Raw genomic sequence first — 27,230 nt, 5'->3', positions numbered from 1 at the left:
AGTTATACATTCTTGAAATAATCTTAGTTTTAGGTTCTAGCAGTTCTGTTTCCAGTTTCGATTTTTCCACCTGGAAGCCCAATTTTTTATCCAGATTGTAGGCCTCTCTTATTTGATAATAATGAAGCCAATCTCGCACTTTATCTTTAAGTTTCTCAAAACTCTGCAATTTCATTTTGTCTCCTTCCTGTTCTAATATCTCCCAATATTTTGGCCATTTGGCCTCCATATTAAGTTTTTTCAGAGCCTTTGCCTCCATGGGTGACAACCACCTTGGGGTCTTATTTTCCAATAAGTCTTTGTACCTTATCCAGACATTAAATAATGCTTTCCTGACAATATGAAGTTTAAAATTTCTGTGCACTTTAACCTTGTCGTACCACAAATATGCACGCCATCCAAAAGCATTGTTAAAACCTTCCAAGTTTCTTGATTAGATCCTTAGATTATGTCTTAGTAGTTGCTAACGTATCAATAATTCACATATGTTTTTTCAGCTATCCTGAGCACACTTTTCAGTTGAATTGAATTGTATTCCTAACATTTGCATTATTAGATGAAGGCAAACTGGATCGTGCTAAATATATGGTAACATTATCCACCTACACATGAGTAACATCAACATTAGACAAAAAGCTGATGCATCATTAAATTTTTATCCATTTCCCCACTATGAATCTGAATGCACTTAGCAGTACAACCAATTTTGATTACCAGTGACATATGCATATTCAAGATTATGTGCAACATAGATATCCATCTGAGTCCACAAGTAATTTACTACATACAATCTGGTAGTTCTAAAATAAGTGCTGTTAAGTTAATGTCATTAGTTCGCACTAGCAATAACAGAGCTATATAAAATTTACCAAACCAAGTAAAGTTTTTTGTTGTACCGAAGGAAGGTGAGGACAGGTGACCTCACCTAGGCCCGAAGTCACCCCCCACCAAAGCAGGCTCAAAGCTTCTCAGAGCTTTTCAAAATCATTTTTCTCAGCAGCTAAAAGGCATTAGCTAAAACCAATTATATGTAAACAAGTTGATAAATTGCTGACAAAAATTTTATTATTGAGGTAAATGGGAGTGGGAGGTGTGAGGGAGTCCAAAGAAGCTCTGAAAATATGTTATAAAACATGTTAAACTGTTTTTTAATTTGGTATTTGTATGAAAAATCTTAATAAATATTATATAAAAAATAAAAAAAATAAAAGGCATTAGCTAAGCATCAGAAACATTCCGCTTGCTGTAACTAAAAAGATTGCAACAAAGGTAGGGAACACAGTCCATTGTTTCTCAGGCCTTTCTGATGCCTTCTGGCCTTGCTAAAGAACCACATTGCAACTTACTTTCTGTCCGGGAACCATGCCAGAACAAGAGATTGAAACATATCTGAACACTCTGAAACCCCTTTCCTGGGAAGGGTGCCAAGAGTCCAAGAGTCCCAAGACAGCTTTCTGTTCATGCTCAGAGGAACTCATGGAGCAGGACTCTGGAAGGAGGAGAAAGGGGGAGGGAACTGGAAAGGGGTATATATGTTTGTTCACATGATTGTGAACTCGTGCATGCTTTTGTGAACTATCACACTTGCTCCTTCTACCAGTTCATGGATGGTAGAAATAAAAGCCTTTTCTCCCAAACAATTCCTTGAGTGTCTGTTGACTCCCACCTTCCCTTTCCCAGGCGCAATATTTTTCCCACCCGAGGACAAAGCCTCATAAGGCTACAGTACAGCAACTTCAAAGTTATGTGTGTGCTCCTTCCTGAACTGGAAAATTTTCAGTGAGTATATCAAGCACTATGCTTTCTAGCTTCTCCAAAGATAAAAAAAGAGCCAGAGAAGCCCTTGGACCGTCTCTGTATAATTATAAAGCATGCTTTATACCTTTAAAAAATCTTTAAAAGTGTATGGATCTTTTAGGATGTTGCCTAATAAATGCAAACAGACATTCGACAGAATGTACAGAGTGGACTTGCTGGTTTATTTGTGTGGAAGTACTAATTGTTAGCAATACTAATCATTACTTTGTTTCTGCTTTAGTTGTTCCAGAAATGAGGTTTTACTGAGAAAACGTCACAAATCAGCAATGGAACAGTGGGCTGGTGAAGTTTTCAGAGGCGGGGTTATGGAGTGAGTGGCTGTGCAAGGTGACCTCAGCTTCAAAGGAGGCAGAGAAAATAGAGAGATTGTTGTTTGAAAAACAGTCAAAGAGAATAAAGAGCCAAAGAGGGAGCGAAATATACCTATCATTCCTTTAAGCTATGTTGAAAAATCATAGATCCAGTGGTGCATTAACAGACACCCAGCTGGAAGCTCAGAAAACAGTACTCACAAATGGGGGGGGGGGAGTAAGGAGATGCTCAGGAATATGGAGCAAGCCTCCATAAAGGCTGTCAGGAAAAAGAGAATTGTGGTAGTAACAGTGTGGTTTTTATTAGATTAAATAGGAGGAATGTTTGGCATTAACAATCACAGTGCAACCCACATTAGCTGACTAGTAGATGAGGCTCCTCTTTTGTCCACGCAAATTTAGCCATGGCAATAGAACTTTGCTTTCCAGCAACAGTCATGTGTGAAGTCGCCCTTAGAATTCTTACACCCATAACGTTCTTAACAGTACAATACTGTACAGCAGAGCTTTCCAAGCTGTGTGTCGGCTGCAGTGTGTATGTGTGCCGCACGAATGGAAAGGGGTTAGTTTAACCTGTGGTTTGCTAGTAAAACTGAATTACTGTGCCGCGAAAATGATGCATGTCTAAAAAATGTGTCACCAACATGAAAAGTTTAGAAAGCTCTGCCATACAGTATGTATGTGACTGCTCAGAAGCAAGCCCCAGAGTTTAACTGGATTTACTCCAGATAAGAATGAATCGGGTTGCAGCCTAAACCCTACACATTATAAACATGATGCAATCAAACATTCTATCAGTTTCAGTGAAACTGTGAAGTATGTACCATTGAAATAATGGGACTTTAAAATGCTTAACTGGTTGGATCACACTCTTCTTTTTTGGACATTTCTGCAGTAAACACAGAGGACCGTTATAGGAAGCAACATGATTTGTGCTTTCATTTATGTAATACTCATTTATATAATTCTCATTTTTTAAAATAAAAAAGGCAATGAAAATAATATGAACCATGCAGTTTCACAAGTCATAATTTTTGTTTTAATTCTTGAGGGTTAAGCCATGCCAGTTTCTCGCAAGAATAAAACATCCTGCGGCACCCTAAGTCGAACACATTTATTTTTGTATAACCTTTCATGGGGCAGAGTGCACTTCATCAGATGGTTAAAAAACAAAAACAAAATAGATATTCTTTCACAAAATCCGTTTGACTGCAATCATTTTTGTGTTTAAAGAACATCATGGGCCTGAAGATTATCAGTTGCCATGACAATAGTGTAAGCATCGGAGAACAAATAATGACCTGCCATCAAGAGATCAGAATCTGGGGAACGATACTAAGATCACTTTCATATCAGAATTTATGTGATTATTAGAAGCTTAAAAGAGTAGCCTGCATTTTCTCTATTGCTTTTCTGCTCCCTAGCTAAGTCTGCATACTCAACAGCTGCAAAAGGTAAGCCAGCAGTGTTAAGTACTTAAAACCCAATTTTAACAGGAAATAAAAAAATAATAATATTGAAATAGCCACCATATTTTTTTATGCTGGTTACAGCTTTAACATTTTTTCACATCCATTTCTGCTCACTGCATACACTATTTATTAAGATTAGGGATAGCTGTCTTTGGGGGTAGAAAGTTCCACTTTCTTAATTTCCACAATCTTGGGAAAAGGTGACTTACTTAAAATATACTGGCTCAGTATATGTGCAGACGGTTCTATATCAAGAAAAATATTGAGAACAATGCACTATTATTCTATAGCTTGAGAATAAGTCTAAGAATCTTCAGGGAACATCTCATCAGATGTCAAACAGATAAACAACTTTCTGAAGACATGTGTATCAGGAAGTTTTTAATGTTTGATGTCTCACTGTGTTTTTATATTATATTGGAAGTTGCCCAGAGTAGCTGGGGCAACCCAGTTGGATGGGCGGGGTATAAGTAATAAATTTGCTGTTTGTTGTTATAATCCAATCTATTAGTTGGGGTTACCAATACAATCCTGAGGTATGTATGCAAGTGAGAGATGGTTTCTATTTATATATTTCATCTTTTATAATTATTTTCACTTATTTTGAACTCTGTTTTACCAGACTTGAATGTGCCGTCCACATAGGCCATTTAGTAAGCAAAATATAACCCACCATTCCACTCATAAGTACAATGGTTTGCATCTATTGATATGACACAATATATGCTTTACCAGTAACTGCCAGTCACAGATTTGTTAGTTAGTGTAAGCTCATTCTGAAATACTGAAAACTGTCCTTTGAGAGCCACAGAGTACAGAGGCTTTGTGCAATAGATTATGTCACCACTCCCACTCTTACTGCTGCTGCCCCCAAACTCTACTCCCTCCGCCACTGCCCCACTCCATTTAACTTTTTTCATTGTTTTGCTATTGCATTTGCATCCTCAGAGTGAGGCATTCTGGGTGAGGTGGCTAAGAGACTGCCTGCATACCCATCCAGTGGATGTGAGGCAGATACTGACATTGTATGGATTTCAGTGTGCTTTTATTTCAGAAAACACTTCTGGAATGTAAATTTTATCTCATCACTTTTAATACTCTATTTTATTAATGCTTTAGACTATTCTGTATTTTATTTTGCTGTAAATTGCCTTGAAATAGATGATTACGGACAATTCATTGACATTTTAAACAATAAATAAATGTTTTTAAAACTCAGGAAAAAGATGAAGCACTTTAAAGTAAGTTTCTAAGCTTACACAATCTTTCCAGTGCTGCAGGCCCTCTCTTGGCTACCACACCCCAAATTCTTTGTTCTGAGGAAGAACTCATTTGGCCCTTCCTAAGAGGCTACAGCAAGGCTGGGACGAGCTGCAGGGGGCTGGTTGGATGGGCAGCTGGTGGTACTAGAAATAATGAAAGCTAGGAAGAATGAGACAGGAGCCCAAGGGCCACCAATTTGTCACTGCCTGAGCCTGCCACCTGAGACCACAGTCTCAGCTTGGTTCATTATAGTGCCAGCCCTGAAAGGTCATACTTATCCCTTATCCCCTAAAAATAAAATAGTGGCATCTACATCATTGGGAGAGTCTTTTGTACACAGCTATGTAATAGTCTGTGGGTATTAAAATGTGTATTTATAACTTGGTACAGTACACTGAGAGAGGGGCATAGAGGATACAAGTGATATATATTCAAATGGCTTTCGGTTATTGCCTGGTTTGAAACATTACAGCCCAGGAGGCAATACAGTGTGGAGTATGTACATGGCACCATCATGAGTCACGACAAAGAGTATTGGGAAATAGGCAAGATTTTTTCCTAATGCTTGCTGACAAAGCTGGTAAATACTGAGGCAATTCTGGATTAAGCTGAGGGGAGTTCACTTGTCACTTCTACTGCACTGCCTCACTCATTCACTAGCTTAGATTACAGCTAGATCTATGTCACATACCTGAGAATTGCCTAGCCATTTGATGAATTACTGCAGACATAACTGGTTTCCTGTCTCTGTTCCTGACTTTAGCTGATCATCCCTTATTAATGTCCAGCTCCTGATCCTGCCTGAGTTTTATATCCCATAGTGCATGGGGACTAACAGCCTGATCTGGCAATAAAGCATTGTTCTTAGACCCTTTGTGCCAAGCAAGAGGAAACTACGAGCTCAAACTGCAGCAAAAATAGGTAATAAAACTGTTTCCAACTAGACAATGTTAGAGCAACTGGATCAACAATTTTGTAGAATCTCCAATGCTGAATCTATTTATAATGTGACTGGTGATTTATTACCTAAGGAATACCACTACTAAATCAAGGTAACCATACTGATAAAAATATATAACTTGAATCTCCAAATATGATTTTAGGAATATGTTTTCCAGAATTTTGGATCTATTGGGGATAACCCACCATTTGCTATTCTATTTTTATTTTATGTCAGAACATTTATATACTGCCTGATTGAAATAAAACCCCAAGGCTCTTTACAAACAGAACAAAACAATAAAATTAGCAGCAAAAAACCCAAGTACTTAAAACATTAAAAATGATTAAAATAAACAGTAAGCTAAAACCAGATGAAAACAAATGACAGCTCCTACATGTCTGGATAGGTTTGCCTAAACAAAAATGTTTTTAGCATGCACTGAAAAGAGTGCAGCAAAGTCAGGAAGTGCCATAATATGGATGCTAATGTTAAATAAGTTGGAGTTCTTGTTACGAAATATACCAAGAAAAAAGCACACCAAGAACTCAGGCCAATGTAAGTTTCAATAGTGGGAGTGGTCCCTACTCACTATTCAATAGTCAATAGTAACAAAAACTGATCCATTCAAAAGTATGTATTCTGAGAAGGATTACAAACTCAAATAGAGATTGCAAACTAACAGGGATTACAAACTCAAACTCATAAAGATATGTATAACACAATAATTCGTTACAGAATTAGGGAACAGAAACCGGTAGGTTCATATTAGTCCATAGTCAGATTTGACGTGAAGGTCTTAGTTTCAATCATAGAGTAGAAGTCAGAAGTCAGTTATGGATTAGAAGCTAGGACAGGGCCTTATTTCGATGTATTCACCTTCATCAGCTAATTTTTAAAGGGTTGTGTAAGTTTGAAGACTTTCAGATAAATATATCCTGTTATTTTCTACGTTTCTCAGGGATAACAACTACATGTGGGTAGATCAACGTGTATCTTGAGCTTCAGATACTATGGAGAAACTATGGACTGTCATTAGTATATCAATGGCACCTTGCCCCAAAATTCCTAATGGCTGCTTCCAGAAGCTTCATATAGATATTGGAAATAAGATAATGCCCTGTAGCTCTCCAAAGCATAATTGCCAGGGGGTCAAAAAGCACTTTCCCCAATGCTACTCTCTGGACTTGGTCCCAACAGTAAGATTGGAACCACTGTAATATGGTGCTCCCAATTCCTATTTCATGGAGCTGATACAGGAGAATACCATGATCCATGGTATCAAAAACAAAAGAGAAATTAAGCAACAGGAGTGAAGTCTCTCTCTCCCTAGTATGTCTTACAGAAATTGGGATATATTTTATGTATAAAGAGGAAGTGCAGTTTCATTCATGCTTTTTTAAAAATGGGAGAATCTATTCTGGATAAAACTCAGAAATGTAAATTATCATACACATACCCCCCCATCCAAATTTCAATGCTGGGGATCCAAAATTACAAGGGCTTTCTATCCGTGTTTAAATATTTAATTGACTGTCTTACAAAAAATCCCTAGGTGCTCCAGTAGTGCATAATAAAAGACCCCAGCCAGTCTTAATTATAGCTTATCATAGCTAGAAGTTCTTATTTCATGAATAATAAATGGCAATTTTTAACAGCATATAATTGTACCATTGGCACCATATATTGTCTGAAAGTGCACCGATCTCTACAATCTTAAAGATATTGCTTACTCTCTATTGCAGGGTATACATAAAACACACAGGGTGAAAACAGCAGATACCATGGCAAATTGCTGACATTGTTGACACGATAAATACTGATCACTGCCCCTAACAGAAGATCTCCATTTCTATATGAAACCCTATAAATATTTGTATCCGGCTTTCTCTCCAGTAGAAGTACAGAAGAGACTTGTCCCACTTTCCCAACATATACAATAAGTAGAACTCATTGAAGTAATTTAATGTCAAATAAAAGGAGATATTAGTATTTGAAGTGGGAACAACAACAATAACAACAACAACAGCAACATACGACTACCTGCCTCAAGGTAAATTTCGGGGACTTGGGGCAGGACAAGCCAAATATGAAGGGTGCTTTATGAATACACTCCAAGCCTTTTACAAATACTTCCAACAAGCTGAGCCTCAGTGCTCTTTTGATTCAAGTTCTCATAGCAGCTCCATCTATTTCAAGGCAAGTACAATAGTAGGATACTTGTGCATTCTCAGTAGCTAACAGTGCCTACTAGTTTAGAATCTCATAAGTTTATTGGGAACCAATACATAATTATCCCCTCCACTTCTGCAGAGACACAAAGAGGTAGCCAATGTACTGCCCTCTAGACGTATGGCAGGTGCAACAGCAACAGCAACAGCAACGGCAGCAACAACACATTGTTTTTGTTTTTACAAAAAACCAACCAACCAAACAAACAAACAAACAAACATAGGATATCATACTGCTTGATACTTAACTGGATATCAAATTATCCTGTTTTGCTTAAATCAGATTTATATATTTAAATTTGATGGAATATAAAATTAGAGAACTGACATTTGTAAAACACACATTTAAGCAAATTACTGAAACCTTTGGATACATTGCAGTAATGTAGTTACAGCAGTGTAGTTCAGAAACTTTAGATAAAGAAGATACACAACTTCAGAAAGATTGTGAAAGAGCTTACATAAAGAGGGTTTCACAGTTTTGAATGCACTCAAGATCCTTTGTCTGCATCATACCAACTATTCCAGATTAGATTGTGTTAACGTAAAGTCTGGGGGAGTTTTCATCTCAGGAAAAATAGCTTATAATCAGAAACATTTTACGTCCATCAACATTGTCAAACTGTATTGTGAGTTGCATTCACTAACTATACAGGAAAAACTAGAAACTGTACTAGATGTGTGCCCTAGATCTGTTTTGCCCACACAAGACAAACAAAACGTCATAGTCATTGAAAAGCCACACATTCAGACACTTTTAAAATAAAAAATAAAATGGGCAAGAGAGAAACAAAGAGATAGAACTAAATGCTGGTTTTGTCAAAAAGATTCATGTGGTACATTTCTAGTTTTTCATGCACAGTACTGTGCCATGACAGACTGGAGTTTAAATCATGGTTTGAACTTTGAAAGACAAATAATACAAACTATTTTAATTTACCTAATATACATGGATAATAACACCCATAGGCAGTGAGGTTTTTCTAGAAAAAGAGGTGCCGGAACTCACCCTGAACACCTCCCTTGTTCTCTTATAATGGCAGTAGTGCCCACCTGAGAGGTGCAGGAACTGAGTTCTGGTGAGGTCAAGATGAAAAAAATGCCCTGCCCATAGGCCTTATCTATCATGTTATAGTAAATGTGGTGGTCAAAATATACAGCATGATTGGTGTGAGCAGTAACAGAAAAACTAGTTCTGCTATAGCATCCAGGAAAATACCCAGTAAAAAGCAGGGAAAGCATTTTTTTAAAAAAAATTAAAATGCTTTCTTACTTTTGAACATTGTCTCTTGGGTCAAGATTGAATGCTTTCCCTTCCTTACATGACAAACTACTCCACTTCCACTCCTGGGGGCTTTATAGAACTGCCAGAACACATTGATGGGATTATGCTCTTCTACTACATTACACTGTAACTAATTTATTCTACTTACTATAAATGTGCAAGTAAAATATGGGAACTCTAGAAAACCCTTGGAGATTTGCATATAAAAATCTGGAAATTTGCATATGTATATATTATAGATTCATTTCCTCCTCTTCCCATATTTTCAAAAGAGAAAGTGAGAGTGAAGAAACATACTGTACATAGAAGACAGATTATTGTGCACTCATACAACAATATGGCAAGATGCTACTTTTTAATATTCTAATCTAAATTGCATAACAGAGACACAATCAGCTTTTACAAATCTAGGCTCTTATATTGTTCACGTTAAAAAAAAAAGTTCACGTATCATTATAGACATAATAGTTCCATACTTGGCACACTTGCATAATTACAGAACAATACGGTTTGTACTGAACACCTCTTGAGTCACGTAGGTGGGAATAGGAATACTGCTGAATTTGCTGATTCATTTCACAACATTACACAAGCATAATGGATTTACTCCAATATATTGTTACTATTGCATTTATAGTATGCAGAACTAGAAGTGTTTTAGGAGAAAAGCTGAACTTCTGTGGAATCCTATGTTAGGTTTGGGTCAGTTTTCCTTTAACCTGATTACACATAACATCCCTGCAAAAGAAGTGGCAAAAGTTACAACACATCAGTTGGATTCAATGGAAAGTGCCAGATGATTGCTCCCACCAGCTCTTTTCTGAAGTCATGTCAGGTAAGAAGATTCAGAGCATACCACAACAAATATAGGAAAAAAAGGCAAAAGACCCCTGGACGGTTAAGTCCAGTCAAAGGTGACTACAGGGTTGCGGGGCTCATCTTGCTTTCAGGCCGAGGGAGTCAGCATTTGTCCACAGACAGCTTTCCGGGTTATGTGGTTAGCATGACTAAACCTCTTCTGGCGCAACAGAACACTGTGACGGAAACCAGAGTGCACGGAAACGTTGTTTGCCTTCCTGCCACAGCGGTACCTATTTATCTACTTGCACTGGCGTGCTTTCGAATTGCTAGGTTGGCAGGAGCTGGGACAGAGCAACGGGAGCTCACCCCGTCATGGGAATTCATATCGCCGACCTTCTGATCGACAAGCCCAAGAGGCTCAGTGGTTTAGACCACAGCGCCACCCATGTTCCATCACAACTAATATACTGGGTACGTACCCTAGAAATACAACACATATCCTAGTTCAAGATGTTCATCATGGGCTACTACATCACCCTATGGAAGTGAGAACACATAGGGAGGAATCTTGGTCAAGGGAACTCTGGTGAAAAGGAGAATGTAGGGCAAAGCAGGCTCACTGTACAAGCAATAAATAGCTGGATATTGTTTTGTGTGTGGGTGTGTGAGAGAGGGAGAGAGAGAATGAATGACAGTCAAATAAGTAACATGTCTCAGAAGACAAACATCCAGAAGGGATCCTCACTCCACAGCAGCAACCAAAATTACAAAAAGGCACCACACTCAAGTAATCAAGGAAGGTATTTGGTTTTATCCAGGGTTTTAAAGTAACAGTATATATTCCATGAAAACCACTTAGAGGTTGTACATAATTAAGTAATACATAAATCCTCTTATATAAAATAAATTTAAAATAAACAGGGAAAGGACTATTCCTTAAAGTAGTACTCCTGCACACAGTCTATCATAGCTGTTGTTATTAGTGTTGTTGTTATGGAAGCTTTCTGATATTTCCATAACCCCACTAGCTGGTCACACTTCCTGGCATGCCCAAGGGAGGACAACATGATGTACCATCCTGTGCAGCAATCAGGTGGTAGTAGAGCTCCTCATACTCCAGTGAGTGGTTCCAGACTGCTCTTAAAAAAAATTAAAGGATGAAGCCAAAATCAAACCCCCTTGCCACTTTGTATAGTCATTAAGTGTGGTATGCGTCACACTCTTCCTATTATCCTTCCTCTCACCAATTTTCAGGAACAGTTTCTTTTCACACCCCTAGAAAGATATGCATTTTAAACAGTTCCAGCCTATGACTTTTTTCTATTTCACATTAGTTTTCTTTAAAACTAAAATGATGGTTCAAACCAAAGGACTGGCAGTGACAATAGGAACAATGTATCATTCTTTCTTCTTAAAAGTGACCTTCAAACTTTGTTCAACTTCAGCACAAAAAAATATGCATTGGGTTTTAGGGTGCTAAAAGCTCCAAGATATAGTAATTAATCTTCCCAGCTATGCTTTGATCTCACTTTGAATGAAAGTAGTTTTAGAAGGGCTCCTTCTGGAATTAAGCTTGAAGCCACAAGATTTGTGCATGATGAGGCAAGCAATTGAACTGGATCTCCTTCATTTCTACAGAAGCAGCTAGGTAATTTATCCTTCTATCCAAAATCATAAACCAGGTCCAAACACTGAGCCATATGTTTTGATTCAAACATATGAAGAATGAGATGAATTGCTATGGAATAGGGAACACCACATAAATGTTTCTTCGGGAGCGGGGAACCTGTTTAGCTCATAAAGGAGTTCTTGTCATCCAAGACTTGTTGTCTGAATGCAGGATGCTTTAGTGAGTACTGTCCAAGTTGGCAGCCATCACCATCTCTGGTGGTAATGAATCCCATAGTTTAACTATACATAGTGTGAATAAATGTTTTCTTTTGTCTGTCCTGAATATCCCACAATTTAATTTCAAAAAACCCTATTTCTCTGGACTTTGCACTGTTTTATATACCTATTTCAGACTCCCTATTACTAAACTATAAAGTCACAAATGTTGCAACCATTCCACATATGGTAGTAGCTCCAGCCCCTTGATAATTTTGTGTGTATTTCTCTGAATGTTTTCTAGCCATGCAATATCCTTTGTGAAGTGAAGCAACCAAAACACATGACTACACAGTATTCCAAGCACGGTCACATTATGGATTTATATAAATGCATTATGATGTTGGCAGTTTTATTTTTGATCCCAGTCATGGATTTTTTTCCACATCTGTCAAACAATGGGTCAAATTTTAATCAAACTGTTCATTGAAACCCCAAGATCACTTTTCTAGTCAGACACGGGTCATGTTCACGCATAAAGCTAAGCTAAATCTCAGAGCAGATCATGGTTAAGAAGGAAAAAGTTTAACTATGAGCCCAGGTTCAGACGACATACTGAGCCAAAGCTTGACTTAGCTTATACAAAGAAGTTGCATGCTGCTTTCTGTAAGCCATATTTGTGTGGCCTTGGTAGGCCACAGTTTGACTTACTACGATGTGTGAACCAGACCACTTCCAGTCTATATCACATGTGAAATTAGGATGTATTTATTTTGCCCCAATATGTATCACTTTCTTCTTGCTTGCATTGAATCTGCAAATTTAATTCCCATTTCCCCAGTTTGGGAAAAAAACCCTTTTGAAGCCATGCCACACAACCCTGTTTTGTTTTTACCACCTGGAATAATTTGTGTTGTTAGCAAACTTAGCCACCACACTAGGTAAAGGTAAAGGACCCCTGACAGTCAAGTCCAGTCGCGAACGACTTTGGGGTTGCGGTGCTCATCTCGCTTTACTGGCCGAGTGAGCCGACGTTTGTCCGCAGACAGTTTTTCCGGATCATGTGGCCAGCATGACTAAGCTGCTTCTGGCAAAACCAGAGCACCACATGGAAACGCCATGGTAATTATTTATCTACTTGCACTTTGACGTGTTTTCAAACTGCTAGGTTGGCAGAACCAGGGACCGAACAACAGGAGCTCACCCCATCATGGGGATTCGAACCGCCGACCTTCCGATCAGCAAGCCGAAGGCTCAATGGTTTACACCACAGTGCCACCCACGTCCCTCTAGCCACCACACTATTCGCCTCTAATTCCATAAATACAACTACAAATGAGTATGTTTCACACAATCCATGTTTAACTTAACAAATCAATTGCACTAATAACTGTTAAGTGACTTGGCTTCTCCTTCTCTCACCTATTTTATGCCAGCAGCCATAATATAAGGCTGAAGCAGAAGGAAGGATAGGAATCAGCAGGGTCACAGGAACATAGTAACCTGCCTTATACTGAGTCAGACAATTAGTCTATTTAACTCAGTATTATCTACACGGACTAGCAGCAGCTCTCCAGGATTTCAGACAGGAGTCCCCCCCCCCCCCTGCTGTAGTTGAAACTATTGAGGATTGTGTTTGGGAACTTCTGCATGCAACACAGATGCTGTACTACTGAGCTATGATGTTTCCCCCAGCGAACAGTCATACCTTCATTCTGAAAGACCAACTGTTCCTTTCCCTAAATTTAACTGGTACCCGAGTTTGCTTGTTGTTTTCTTCCCTTCTCATCTCTCCCCCCCCCCCCCATTGATGTGTCTTTTACATTGTAAGAATGCTTGCAGGAACTATTTGTTTTTATTTACCCTATGTAAACTGCTCTGGAGCTTCTACAACCAAAGAGCTGGGTAAAAGGCTTTACATAAATAAGCAATAAATAAGCAAGTCGCTATGCAGGAAAGTATTAATTATCTAAACCTCTCATGTTGTAAGTTTTTTATTATGTGCATAATCTGTTCACAATATCTGACTTCTACTGCCACTTATGTTCTGAAAAACTGGAACACACGCAAAAGAAATTCAGACAATTAAAACTAAAATCTGCCTCTATCTTTAGGAATATATTCAACATTGATGAGGGTTCGTTTTAGATTGATGACTGCTGTGAGCCTGTAAAATCAAACATATCATCCTTAGTTATATACTAAATCTATTATTTTGTTATAAAATAGATGTAAAGAATACAGGGCATTCCAAATAATAAAAATATTGATATTACACTTCATTATGCAGTTAGAAACTAATTGCAATTTTCTCTTACTGTATAGAACTTCCTTTACTAAACCAGCAGCAAATCCTGTAAAGCTTTTCACATCCTAAACTCCCTTTTTATGGTATGTTTGCTTCCTATATATGCTATCTAACAATGAGGATGTCAAATGTATTTTCTAGGAAGGGCAGGTGATTTGTGAAAAGAGAACAATTATATAATTAGACACATTTGTCACTCAGTCTAATCCTGAAATGAAAGAGAAAGGGTTCCTTTCAAACCAAACATTCACTGAACACCCATTCCTTTCATCTGGAGCATTCTCAAATAACTGACTTCAAGGAAACTACCCAAAGTCACAGGATTCACTGCTACAAATCATGTTCAGCCACACACAAGTGCATATGTTAGGATCAAGGTGCTAGACAAAGCAGAAATCTTTGCTTTGTTACAGTGACACTTTACAAAGTTTTCCAAAACAACATATAACCTGAAATAAATCCCTATTTTATGCCTCAGAATGGAGCTCTCTTTCCCCACAAAACCAGATACTGCAAGCTATAGTGTTGCATAGGGGATGTTGCAAGCATCCAAAAAGTCTGTTTGAATCCACAGACACCTTTGTGAGATGAGCTCAGGACCCTGCTCATTGCTTGCTGCAAGCAGTTGAGCATGGCACTGCTCACCACTGGGGAAATGTCCTTCTCCAAGGCAGAAAACAATATGAATAGCATCTTTTTGCCACAGGCAGGGGTGTCTTACCCATAGACGTTAGTGGCGCGGGGCGCCAGGGCACCAGAATTTGGAGGGCGCCACAGGCTGAGTGTCCGAGAAGGAGAATCAGGGCACGCTCCCTTCCCAGCTCTGGGGCAGCCCGCTCCTCTCCTCTCAGCCGCCCATCAGAGTGTGCCGTGTCCGGCTCAGGGAAGCCCCTTTGCGTCCCCTCCCACCGGGGCTGCCTGGGTGCCTGGCGGGTGCAATTGGGGGCAGGCGTGTCTCTCCGGCCCCTCTCTGGCCACGTTACTACCTGCACGCCTCCCTACAGAGTCTGCGAGCGGAGCAGGGAAGCACCCTATGCAATCCCAGCACTGAGCAAGGATGGGACAGCCGGCAAGCCACCTGATCTGCTTGCTGGCCCTCCTGTCGCACGGACTTCCCCGGACAGGGGGAGGTAAGGGGTGCTGGCTGCTTAGAGGGAGGCTTCGCAGGAGGGCACGGGAGGCCGTCTGGGCTGTGATCCAGGCGCCTCTTACATGCAGCGCTGAGCGCGTGTAGGACCACGTGATGGAAATGAGCCGGACCGAGTGTCCCCCCCACCTTAAAGAAGGTTGACAACTCTGGGAAACGGGGTGTGTGTGGAGAAATATTTGTACCACGGTGCCGGATATGCTTAAGATGGCCGTGGCCACAGGGGATACTGTAATCTCAGTCCTTTCTTCAGTGTGAAAGGACACACTGATGTAGAACTTGAGTGTCTGCTCCACTGCCTCCCTTTGCTCCTCCACCAAGTGGCAGAGGCAGCAGAAGTGATATCTGTTCCTCTGAGTGTCCATGAGTGTTTACAAGCATTCATATATAGACCATGTGATAAACAATGATCTTTTGTTAATGTTCACAGGGGTGTGCTACCTAGTGCTGGGAAAGAATGAAAAGTGATACGAAGTGATACAACAGATAAATGGTGCAACAGGGAGCAATGGGTTCAGGGAGATGACAAATTATTCAAAACCAACCATAGTTTACTAAATAAAAACATAAACTTTTATTGTGCTAGCCAAAGGACATGGCATCTCAAAGTTCACTAAAACATAATTAGAACTACAGGATTCCAATCAGGCCATTCTATTAGCATGCACAACAACAAATTAAATATCATGAATCCACATTTGGAGGGATAGAAGGGTAACTGTTAGAATTTTATACGAGGGTGGGGAACACTTCCAACTCAAGAACCAATCTTCTGGGGCTCACCTGGCAGCATTAGACAGGGCCCAAACAAGGGGAGGCTAGGCTGAAGTATATTCTCTTATTCAATATAAAAATTGCACACAGTGGCGTAGCGTGGGTTGTCAGCACCCGGGGCAAGGCAAGTAATTTGCGCCCCCTAACCCGTGGATTTGCGCCCCCTAACCCGTGGATTTGCGCCCCCTAACCCTAACCCCCAGATGTTGCGCCTGGTGCGGCCGCCCCCCCCTGCACCCCCACGCTACGCCACTGATTGCACACACACGCACACAGACGCACACACAGACATTCTCATTCTCCCCACCACAGACAGGAAATTACCGGTAGGTTAGAACATTTAGCTTTTTAAAAACCTCATTGTCCTTAAATTCATGGAGAATCCTGTTGGTGAGGGAAGTGTTAACCTTCCTGTTGTGACCCACTACCCACCCCGTCCCCAAAAAACCTTTCTGGTTGTTTTTGCAAAATTAAGCCATTCTGCCACTGATACTAAGATAATGAGATAAACCCTCTCATTAGACAAAGGGATACCACCAAGAGGAAATCCTGTCCCTGAATTGGCTCCAGTGTGGAGTGACATATTGTGAAAACTCAACAGCTTACTATCAGCAAAACTGATGAAGATGAAACCCTGCTAAAATAAACCTGACTAGCAAATCAAGTCTGACATAAGAAATTGTTTTTCATTGTATCCAAGGATTCCCTGCAATTCTTTTTTTTTTTAAATCCCACTTATAAATTCACAGTCTTAAATAATATAAAATATTTTCTTTAGGTGATAAAGAAATAACTGGCTTTGTTTGAGACATAAATATGAAGCTATGAGAGTTAAAAACGTGGTGTGACATTTATGAGTCTCTTACAGTCGCATCAGGCAGAGCTGAGAAAGATTAATGCAGATTGTGAAATGAACATAAGGTTACAAAATCACTGCATCTTTTTGTAAAGTAAAGTTTATCCACAGGGGAAGCAGTATTATTTACAGTTGTATTGTCTAAACAATTTACAGCCCCATTGTTGACAATAACCCACTCATTCTGCAATGTCTAGCTGAACATTAGTCTACCACTGTGATGGATAACCTCAAGCCCAGGGGTCAAATATGACCCTTCATTACTCTCTATCTGCTCCTTGGATCTCTTCCAAGGCCATACCCCCCTCCTTAGCCACACCTACTCTCTCCAGGCCGCACTGGTCCTGGTTTATACCCTTCTTGGGTGTTATTGTCTGGTTTCTGTTCTTGAAGTCTGATAATGTTTTTTTGCATGTATGGATAGAAAACAGAGGTTGTATGTGCAGATAGATAGATAGATAGATAGATAGATAGATAGAGGGTGATGGGGGTGGGGGTGAGGGGAACCAGACTAATGTACAAAGGTAAATTTCATATTCATTGTTCTGTCCACCTTTGCCTCTCACCCCATCCATCACTGGCATGCCACACACCCCCTCGGAAGGTTGCCCATAGAGAATGAGACCCACAGGCTGGGGGGGGGGGGACCCTACTGCTGTTCTGATTCAATGACTAACACTGCAATCCCATACATGTCTATTAAGAAGCAAGTTCCATTGAGTTCAACAGGGCTTAGTCCTTGGTGATGCATAAAGGTAGGGCTTACTTGTGGACATTTAATCCAAAATGCAAAAATCTGTGTGGATGGGGGTGCTGGCCCCACAAAGAGGGCATGGCGGGAAATCCTGGATGTATGGCAACCCTAATTGCAGTTTAATGCACCCACCCACCCACATTACAATTAGAACAGGCTCCATCGGTATAATAATAATAATAATAATAATAATAATAATAATAATAATAATAATTTATTATTTGTACCCCGCCCATCTGGCTGGGTCTCCCCAGCCACTCTGGGCGGCTTCCATAAAAACCAAAAATACACTAAAATATCACAGATTAAAAACTTCCCTGAACAGGGCTGCCTTAAGATGTCTTCTGAATGTCAGGTAGTTATTTATTGCTTTGACATCTGATGGGAGGGCGTTCCACAGGGCAGGCGCCACGACCGAGAAGGCCCTCTGCCTGGTTCCCTGTAGCTTTGCTTCTCGCAATGAGGGAACCGCCAGAAGGCCCTCGGCACTGGACCTCAGCGTCCGGGCAGAACGATGGAGGTGGAGACGCTCCTTCAGGTATACTGGGCCGAGGCCGTTTAGGGCTTTAAAGGTCAACACCAGCACTTTGAATTGTGCTCGGAAGCGTACTGGGAGCCAATGTAGGTCTTTCAAGACCGGTGTTATGTGGTCTCGGCAGCCGCCCCCAGTCACCAGTCTAGCTGCCGCATTCTGGATTAGTTGTAGTTTCCGAGTCACTTGCAGTAGTCCAAGCGGGAGATAACTAGAGCATGTACCACTCTGGCGAGGCAGTCCGCAGGCAGGTAGGGTCTCAGCCTGCGTACCAGGTGGAGTTGGTAGACAGCTGCCCTGGATACAGAATTGACCTGCGCCTCCATGGACAGCTGTGAGTCCAAAATGACTCCCAGGCTGCGCACCTGGTCCTTCAGGGGCACAGTTACCCTATTCAGGACCAGGGAGTCCTCCACACCAGCCCGCCCCCTGTTCCCCAAAAACAGTACTTCTGTCTTGTCAGGATTCAACCTCAATCCATTAACCGCCATCCATCCTCCAACTGCCTCCAGGCACTCACACAGGACCTTCACCGCCTTCACTGGTTCTGATTTGAAAGAGAGGTAGAGCTGGGTATCATCTGCATATTGATGAACACCCAGTCCAACCCCCCTGATGATCTCTCCCAGCGGCTTCATATAGATGTTAAAAAGCATGGGGGAGAGGACGGAACCTTGAGGCACCCCACAAGTGAGGGCCCAGGGGTCTGAACACTCATCCCCCACCACCACTTTCTGAACACGGCCCAGGAGGAAGGAGCGAAACCACTGTATAACAGTGCCCCCAGCTCCCAGCCCCTCTAGACAGTCCAGAAGGATGTTATGGTCGATTGTATCAAAGGCCGCTGAGAGATCCAGCAGAACTAGGAAACAACTCTCACCTTTGTCCCTAGCTCGCCGGAGATCATCAACCAGTGCAACCAAGGCAGTTTCAGTCCCATGATGAGGCCTGAATCCCGATTGGAAGGGATCCAAATGGTCCGCATCCTCCAGGCGTGCCTGGAGTTGTTCAGCAACCACGTGCTCAATCACCTTGCCCAAGAAAGGAAGATTTGAGACTGGGCGATAGTTGGCCATACTGGCCGGGTCTAAAGATGGTTTTTTAAGAAGCGGTTTAATGACCGCCTCTTTCAGCGGATCTGGGAATGTTCCCTCACAGAGGGAAGCATTCACCACCCCGCAGAGCCCATCGCCCAGCCCTTCCCGGCTTGCTTTTATTAGCCAGGATGGGCAAGGATCCAGGAGACAGGTGGTTGGTTTCACGCGTCCAAGCAGCCTGTCCACATCCTCGGGGGTAACGGACTGAAATTGATTCCATGCAACTTGACCAGACAGAGCTCTAGCACTCTCCCGCCCCGGCACTGCTCCCACGGTGGTGTCTAGCTCCTTCTGAATATGAGTGATTTTATCTGCAAAAAACTTTGCAAAATCGTTGCAGGAGATCTTGGGATTTTTACAAGGCCCCGGTGGTAAAGGTGGTTCCGTTAAATTACGAACCACGTGAAAGAGTCTCCTGCTACTATTTTCTGCAGATGCAATAGAGGCGGTGAAGAAAGTCTTCTTCGCCGTCGCTATCGCCACTTGGTAGGCTCGACGTTGAGCTCTAACCTGTGTCTGGTCAGATTCGGAGTGAGTTTTTTGCCACCGACGCTCTAGCCGTCTCAGCGTTTGTTTCATCGCCCTCAGCTCCGAAGAAAACCACGGAGCTGTCCGGGCTCCATGCAATTGGAGAGGGCGCTTCGGAGCCAGACAGTCGATAGCCCTGGTTAACTCCGCATTCCAGCGGGCCACCAGGGAATCAGCTGAAAGGCCATCAACATGGTATAAGATTGTGTTTTTTCCTGGGTAGTCTTTTGGATGTTGCTGGTGTCTAGCCCTCATGACCAGCATGGCCAATGATAATGGATGCTGGGAGTTGTATTTCCACCATTCTTGAAGGGCCAGTGTCCCCAACCTTGTTGTAAAGTTTCCAAACAGCTGAACAAAATATACCAATTTTAATTTTTTTTAAAAAAAGGGATTTAGATTTTTAGATAAGGACAAAACAGATAACTTTTGAATAATGTTTCTCCAAGTAAGCAAGAGTCAAACACAATATGCATCTTATTGAGGCACCAGTATGAAGAAGACAAAACATGGGATTTGATTAACTCATGCAGCTATTAATATAAGGAAAACATAGTGCTAGTGAAAAGAAAAAAATCCAAATCACCAATGACTAACCTATAAACATATTTTCTGATCTAATATTCTTAGTCCCCAAAACAACAAAATCAGTTACAACAAATAAGTTCAATAATTAGAATATGACACTCTTATTCCTTCATCTTAAACTATTATATGCCTAGCATGGTATATAACTGCTACTACTTAATATTCATAAAGCATTGAAAATAAGGAAAGCTGGGTGTGTGGCAGTCCAACAAATTATATCCTGCACCAAGTCTTTTAGAAAGAAAGGGGGAAAGTCTGTCACAGATGAATTAGTGGAAGCAAGCACTAACATTGCAATTAGAAACAAATTCTCAGATTTGTATCTGCATAAATGATTTGGGCAAGATTGCTATCTGACTGCATATCAATGAATCTTTTCCTGTTTACTATCCGATTTTTCTGCTTCCATGCTTTCTCAATTTTTGGCATGGTTAAGAAGGGCCTGGAAATCAGCCACATGGCTTAGCCTCAATCCAGTTAAGATTACTATGATGTCTGTTGGCAAGGAGAAGCCTTTTGGGGAATTGGCATAGGTTATGGCTGGTGCATCAGTTAAGAGCACCAGCCCACCAACTCGCAAAGAATCTCATCATGCTGTTTCGTATAGTAGTTGTTCCTGGATGACAAGCACTTAGAAATAGCAAAGAAAGCTTATTCACATCAAGCCAAATGATTCCATATCTTTCTCTGACATTATGATTAATAACATAATAATGTAATGAGGGAGTGCCTTCAGCAACTCACAAGAAGAAGATTTAGTCATTGAAGTAACTTGTGTAAAAGCAGCGGCCAACAGAACAGATACAAGATGGTGACACCTGGAAGGGGAGAGCTAATTCATGTTTTACAAGGAAACAGATAATCAAAGTAGGTTTGAGATCAGGGCGCAACTCTAAGGAATGAAGGACAATGAAGATGAGCCAACCCCTTTAATGATTAGTGTTGGGATTGGTGATTTTGAACACAAGGATAGTGTCTGTAGAATGCACAGGTGGGTCTCTCCTGCCATGCATTCCCCTCCAGCTGTAGAACAAATACATGGAAGTAGAACTTAACCCGATGGTCCCATCTTCAAGTTACTGGTCCCACTTCCTATGTAATACCTTCTTTCTTCCCCGTCCCTCTTGGAAAAATATTTAACTCCTAAGGCTGCAGGAGCCCATGCATTTTCAAAGGCACCAACACATGGGTTGCTGCTGTAATAGTGATCCATATGCACCCAGGGAGGGGGAAAGAGAAGCCTACTTCCTGCAGTAGCTGCATCTACAATAGCCAGGTATGGAGAGGCACTGGAAATGAGTGAGTTATTATGAGGTAGAATACATCTGAAAGTTCTTTTCCATCTCAGATTACAATCTGAAGCAGAGAAGTATTAGCAATATAGGCTTCTAATTCTTGCGTCAGATTAGAAATTTGTACTAAAGGTTGTATTCCAAACAAGGGAATAATGAATTTTGTTGACAATTCTAATTGTTAATCACATTTTGCTGCTATTTGACCACAAACTATAAGCTAAGTATTTACCTTTGGTGAATTATGGTGCTCACTCTGACCTCATTATGCCAGTCTTGCTGTGCACTGAAAATGCAATAATCTGTAGCATAAAACCAACAGTATTCTTTAGATTGCATTTGTTTTATTTAACAAAATGATGGTTTGTCAACTAGCCTGTTTATTTTGGTAGAATGGGATGGTGGCAATTGCCAGAAATAAACTAATTGGCCTACATGTTGAAAACATTGTTTACTTGCATAATTTATGAAATAATAGTCAGACCAGTACAGAGAAACAGCAATGATTTTTTTTTAACAGGAAACAAACAGCAGAAGCAAACAAAAGGGTGTCACTCACTCATTGATATTTTGATGTTACTGTATTGTATTTGCTCACTAGAATGGAATCACCTATATGCTTAATTCCTTACTCCTTTGAAAAACATTTTAACACAAGATATTGTACTGAAATGCAAAAATATATATGTACACTAAAGTGACTAACACAAAAATTGAATCTGAAAGCACAAGGGAGGAGAGCGCCACCGTTTCTAAAACCAATCCTGAAGTTTAAGCATCAAAAATGCATGTTGGCAAGGTTCTTGATCCATGTCTCAAGGGCAGAATTGTAATGATACTCCCACTTCTTATAACTAGAAGCGAAGTGCTAGAGGCCATATTGTCTGCCTTAATCTCCGTTTTCCCAAGCATTTCTGTGCAGCTCAGATGATTCTCAGAAAAACACAGATGGCTTCAGGGACACGGCCACGTTCCAGAACAGCCCAGTAAAATAGTGACAGCAAAAGTGACACTATGGCAAGAAAAAGATTAAACCAGAAAACAAAACGAAAGTTCATGCAATTTAACATTTTATGCTTCAGTGTCTTCTGGTACTTACTTTGTTAACAGTCAGCTAAGAAATAAACTGCATTTTTGCTTTGCATCTTGGTAAGACCCTTTCAAGTGCTGATGGCAAGAGCCCATACATACATTAATATTCTTGTGCTCCAGTCTGAAGAACCTTTACTTGGAACATCACCACGTAATTTAATGCATTTTCAATTTTAAAAAATGAGCACAGAATCTCTGCCTCATACCCAGGGGTGGCATGCCTTGTTTCGCCACCTGAGTGTTGCCCTGCCACTGCTGCCGCCGCCTGCACCGCCTACTCTGCCACCGCCACCTCCTGCCCTGTGCAATCTGCTGCATCCACTGCTGGCAGAGAAGAACCACTGCCATCAACACCAACTTGGGGTGAGATCAAAATAGTGCAAGATCTTATGCAATTTGAGGTGAGATCTTACCCCAAATTGGCACTGATGCTGACTCCACTTCTCCACTAGTGACAGAGGTGGCAAGCTAGACTGGGAGCCCACAGAGGTGCCACCTTGAGGACTTCTGCAACCTGACACAGTGGCCTCTCCGTGCCTAGTGGCAGGACTGGCTCTGCTCATACCAGAGGCGGAGCTAGCTGCCCTGGCACCCAGCGCAGCACACATGCTGTGCACCCAGGGGCAGGGCAAGCATCCCAGGGGACGGGACGGCAATGTCACCCCCCCCTCAGGGATGACACCCGGCACAAACCGCACTCACCACACCCCCTTCCTCCGCGAGTGGCTCATACCTCATACCATCTCTGGTCCCCACCCTGCACTCAACTCTTATCTGTGGCTACTAGAAGCTGTCAGCATGTGACAGCGGCAACACATCCATATGATATGCTAGATCACCATATGATATGCTAGAGTAACTACTAGATCAACAAAATCAGTCCTGGAGGTATTTTGGGGAGGGTATTTTTGGGTAGGGGTAAATCAGCATTTACAGTTTTTGTGTTATCTGGGCAAGAGTGTTTAAATAATATATATTCAATAAATAAGGCTGAGCCAAAAGCCCTACTTCCTAGAATTGCTGCCCACCCCGCTGCAGACTGCCAGAGGAATCTAGCAAGAGGGATGATGATGATGGTGGTGATAATAATATAAATCACAGAATTCCTTTTTGTTTAGCAGAGAGCAAAAATGTTTCTGAGGCTAAGCTTTGAGAAAACATTGTTATTCTCTTGGTGAGCACCTCACCATGTGAGGCAAATATAACTCATTTTCACTGCCACAGATGGCACAGAGACAAACAGAAGAATCCTGCATAATGCAGACAATGCCAAGTTGTCTAATTTAAAAAGGGGGAAACACACACAAAGAGAGAACCTGGAAACCTTCCCAGATCATACATCTGTCTCTAAGTTGCGCTTTAGAAGAGGAGGCCAAACAGCAATGACATATAGGGGATTAATGGCATATTTTTCCCAGTTCCAAATTATCTTATCAGCTCAGTCCTGTAGTCATTTCATGCATTCCTATGCATGTCTAGTCAGAAGAAAACTCAATGAGACTTACTTTCAGGCAAGTTTTTATAGGATTGCAGTCTAAATGAGCTAAAGGAAGCCAATACAAGGTTAGCTGTTTAATGTATCACACTGGGAGAAAGCAGGGGGAGAGAAATATCAAAGAATGAACCAAAACAAGAGCTAGATACAGATTGTATTTTAATAAAATACACTTCTATGCACATCTACAGTGTGGAATATAATTTGCAGTTCATTTTAACAAATCTGATATAAAGTTGTTCTTAGATGTGTTAAATATTTGTTGTTCAATGGTGAAACAATATACTCTTATTATTATATTCTACACTGATTATTACCCTTGCTTGCCAAAAGCACATCAAAGTTTCATACAACAAAATGCAAACACTAAACACTTCTGAAAAACCACTCCTATATTGAAACAATATAGCCCCTGCTGCTGCTGCTATAGACTTTTGCCTTTGAATAATGGCAATTAAATTTAAGAGTGTGTCCCTTTTTATTGTGTTTACTATCAGTATAACAATAATTAAAAGACAAAATTTAAATCCACCAACCACATTTTAATTAATAGTATTCACATTTTAGGGCTACTTTAGATTCTCATCAATAGATTATCTTGTCTGCCATAGAAAATACTGTGTCACATGACATGAGTACCATGATATCATGGACCACATTTAGTACAAAGAAGCCAACATTAATACCTCCATTCACACATCATATATACGGACAGAGTAGTTACTAGGCCAGGGCAGCAGTTCTTAACTGACCTCATGTCACCAGTGTTGCTGTAGCTTACCAGGAGGGAGAAGGGAAGGGGCAAGGTGGTGGCAAGGTCCGCATGGTGCAAGCACACTAGCAGGATATTTGTATTCAGACGTCTGTACTTCTCATGTTGCAACTGATGCCTTTACAGCAGCCAGGTACTCCAGTCTTACTTAGACTTAGACTGGGAAGAGACTTCTATAATCCACTAAACTAGGCAGGGCTTCATGAAGAAACCTTGAGGTTTAGTGCACTTCCCAGTCTTATACTTAGAAAGCAATGGTGGCTTAAAGGCAACAATGGCCAAACTGTACTGGCCTCTGCTTTGTTCTGCCTCAATGTTTTTACCTTGCGGTTGGCCCTGAGTTATCACTGGACTTCCTCAATACCGTTCTCAAGTTCCTCATGATACATCGCCAAACTATTTGCAGTCATGATTAATCTCAATAAAGATACAGCCTTCTTTTCGCCCAGCTCCTTCCACCAAAATTCACTATGATTGCAACAATCTGTGCATATTTTATAGAGTGCTTCCAAAAGCACCATTTATAATTAAATAATTACAGGTACACAGTGGCTTCTATCACAAAAGAAACTGCTATGTCTTAAGAGTGACAACTAGACCCGAACTACTTTTCCAAACCCACTCCTCCTTTTTTTCTTATTATTCTATCATCCCAAAAGTAAGAAAAACAATAGCCTCTTTATTGAGGAAGATATCTATATTAGCTTGGTTGCAAATCAGGTGCATTAATCTAGTTTTAGTCAAATGATTGCATCAATACATTATCCATAGAGAAATACCAAGACCATCCACATATTAAGACAGATTCAATCCGAAATCAGCAAAATATTTTCCACAGAGAATATTCAAAGGTGCCACTACACAATCTAAGCCAAATACTAATGAGGCTTGTTAAGATAATGAACTATTGTAAATAAGTTACTTACGTTTGTCGGTCCTGATACATCTTGTTAACTTTTTCCCACTGGTAAGTAAGCTGTGTCAGCTTTTCCTGTATCCTTCCAGCTTCTCCAGGTGTGGCACTTTTTAAAACTGCAGTCTTCTTATTGCGAATAACTTCAATCTGTCCTGAGTATCTCCCTAGGCTGTCTTTAATTTTCTGCAATGCCATGTTAAGCAACACAAAAGATGAAAAGAGAATATCAGACACAATTGAAAAGAAGCAGCAAGCTTTTGTCTAAAATATGTAGCAGACGTATAATACTTCTAGCTCTTGATTGAATAATGAATATAGGCCTGAGATTGTATGAGAGGTGAAGCTGTGAGTAGTAATTCAAAGAAGATACTAGGGATGTAGTGTGAGGGAGTTATAGCCCTGGAGTGTGTGTGTGAGGGAATTAATGGACTTGGGGAGTAAAAGAAAAGTGAGGGGAGTTTTGGTGGAGAGGTTTAGTGGAAAGGTCCAATATAAGAGGAAAAGGAGAAATGGCTTGTTTAATGTTCTGTGTGTGAGTGTGTGTCAGAGAGAGTGAGAATGCATGTGTGAGTAAAGGCACCCCTTATGCACCCCGTACTCGTGTGCAACCATATTTACTCAGGTCACCGCAAAATAGATAATTGGCCTTTTCTTGCTCCGGGCTACTGCTGGAGCAAGGGAAGGCAGCCTTTGATTGACCAATGGGGCAGGAGGCACCTTCTCCCTGCCACTATCCGTGCCCCCATCCTGGCACCAGTTCTGCTGGGTGCCCTTCTCAGCTCCCACCCTCAGTGGGAGAACTCGTGTGGTGTAGTGGTTAAGAGCGGTAGATTTGTAATCTGGGGAACCGGGTTCGCATCTCCACTCCTCCACATGCAGCTGCTGGGTGACCTTGGGCTAGTCACACTTCTCTGAAGTCTCTCAGCCCCACTCACCTCACAGAGTGTTTGTTGTGGGGGAGGAAGGGAAAGAGAATGTTAGCCGCTTTGAGACTCCTTCAGGTAGTGATAAAGCGGGATATCAAATCCAAACTCCTCCTCCTCTCCTCCTTCTCCTCCCACCCTCAGTGGCCAGCCACTGGCACTGCGGGCACTGGCTCTCCTCAGGCAGGCATGTATTTGAAGAGCAGAA

General features: G+C 41.1%; 1 protein-coding gene across 10 annotated transcripts in view; it reads right to left on the bottom strand.

Moving 5' to 3' along the window:
• The window catches only part of DMD (dystrophin), a 1,027,161-nt gene that overhangs the window by 494,265 nt on the left and 505,666 nt on the right, over positions 1-27,230 (bottom strand). For all 10 annotated transcript variants that reach the window (XM_079972189.1, XM_079972196.1, XM_079972191.1 and 7 more), the window contains one exon: positions 26,110-26,282. In XM_079972189.1, coding sequence (XP_079828315.1) covers positions 26,110-26,282 — 173 coding nt within the window. The remainder of the gene's footprint in view (positions 1-26,109; positions 26,283-27,230) is intronic.

Source organism: Podarcis cretensis, assembly GCF_951804945.1.
Source record: "Podarcis cretensis genome assembly, chromosome: 4".
In the NCBI taxonomy this organism is placed as follows: domain Eukaryota; kingdom Metazoa; phylum Chordata; class Lepidosauria; order Squamata; family Lacertidae; genus Podarcis; species Podarcis cretensis.
The sequence above is the reverse complement of the archived record's forward strand: the minus strand, read 5'-3'. Positions and strand labels throughout refer to the sequence as shown.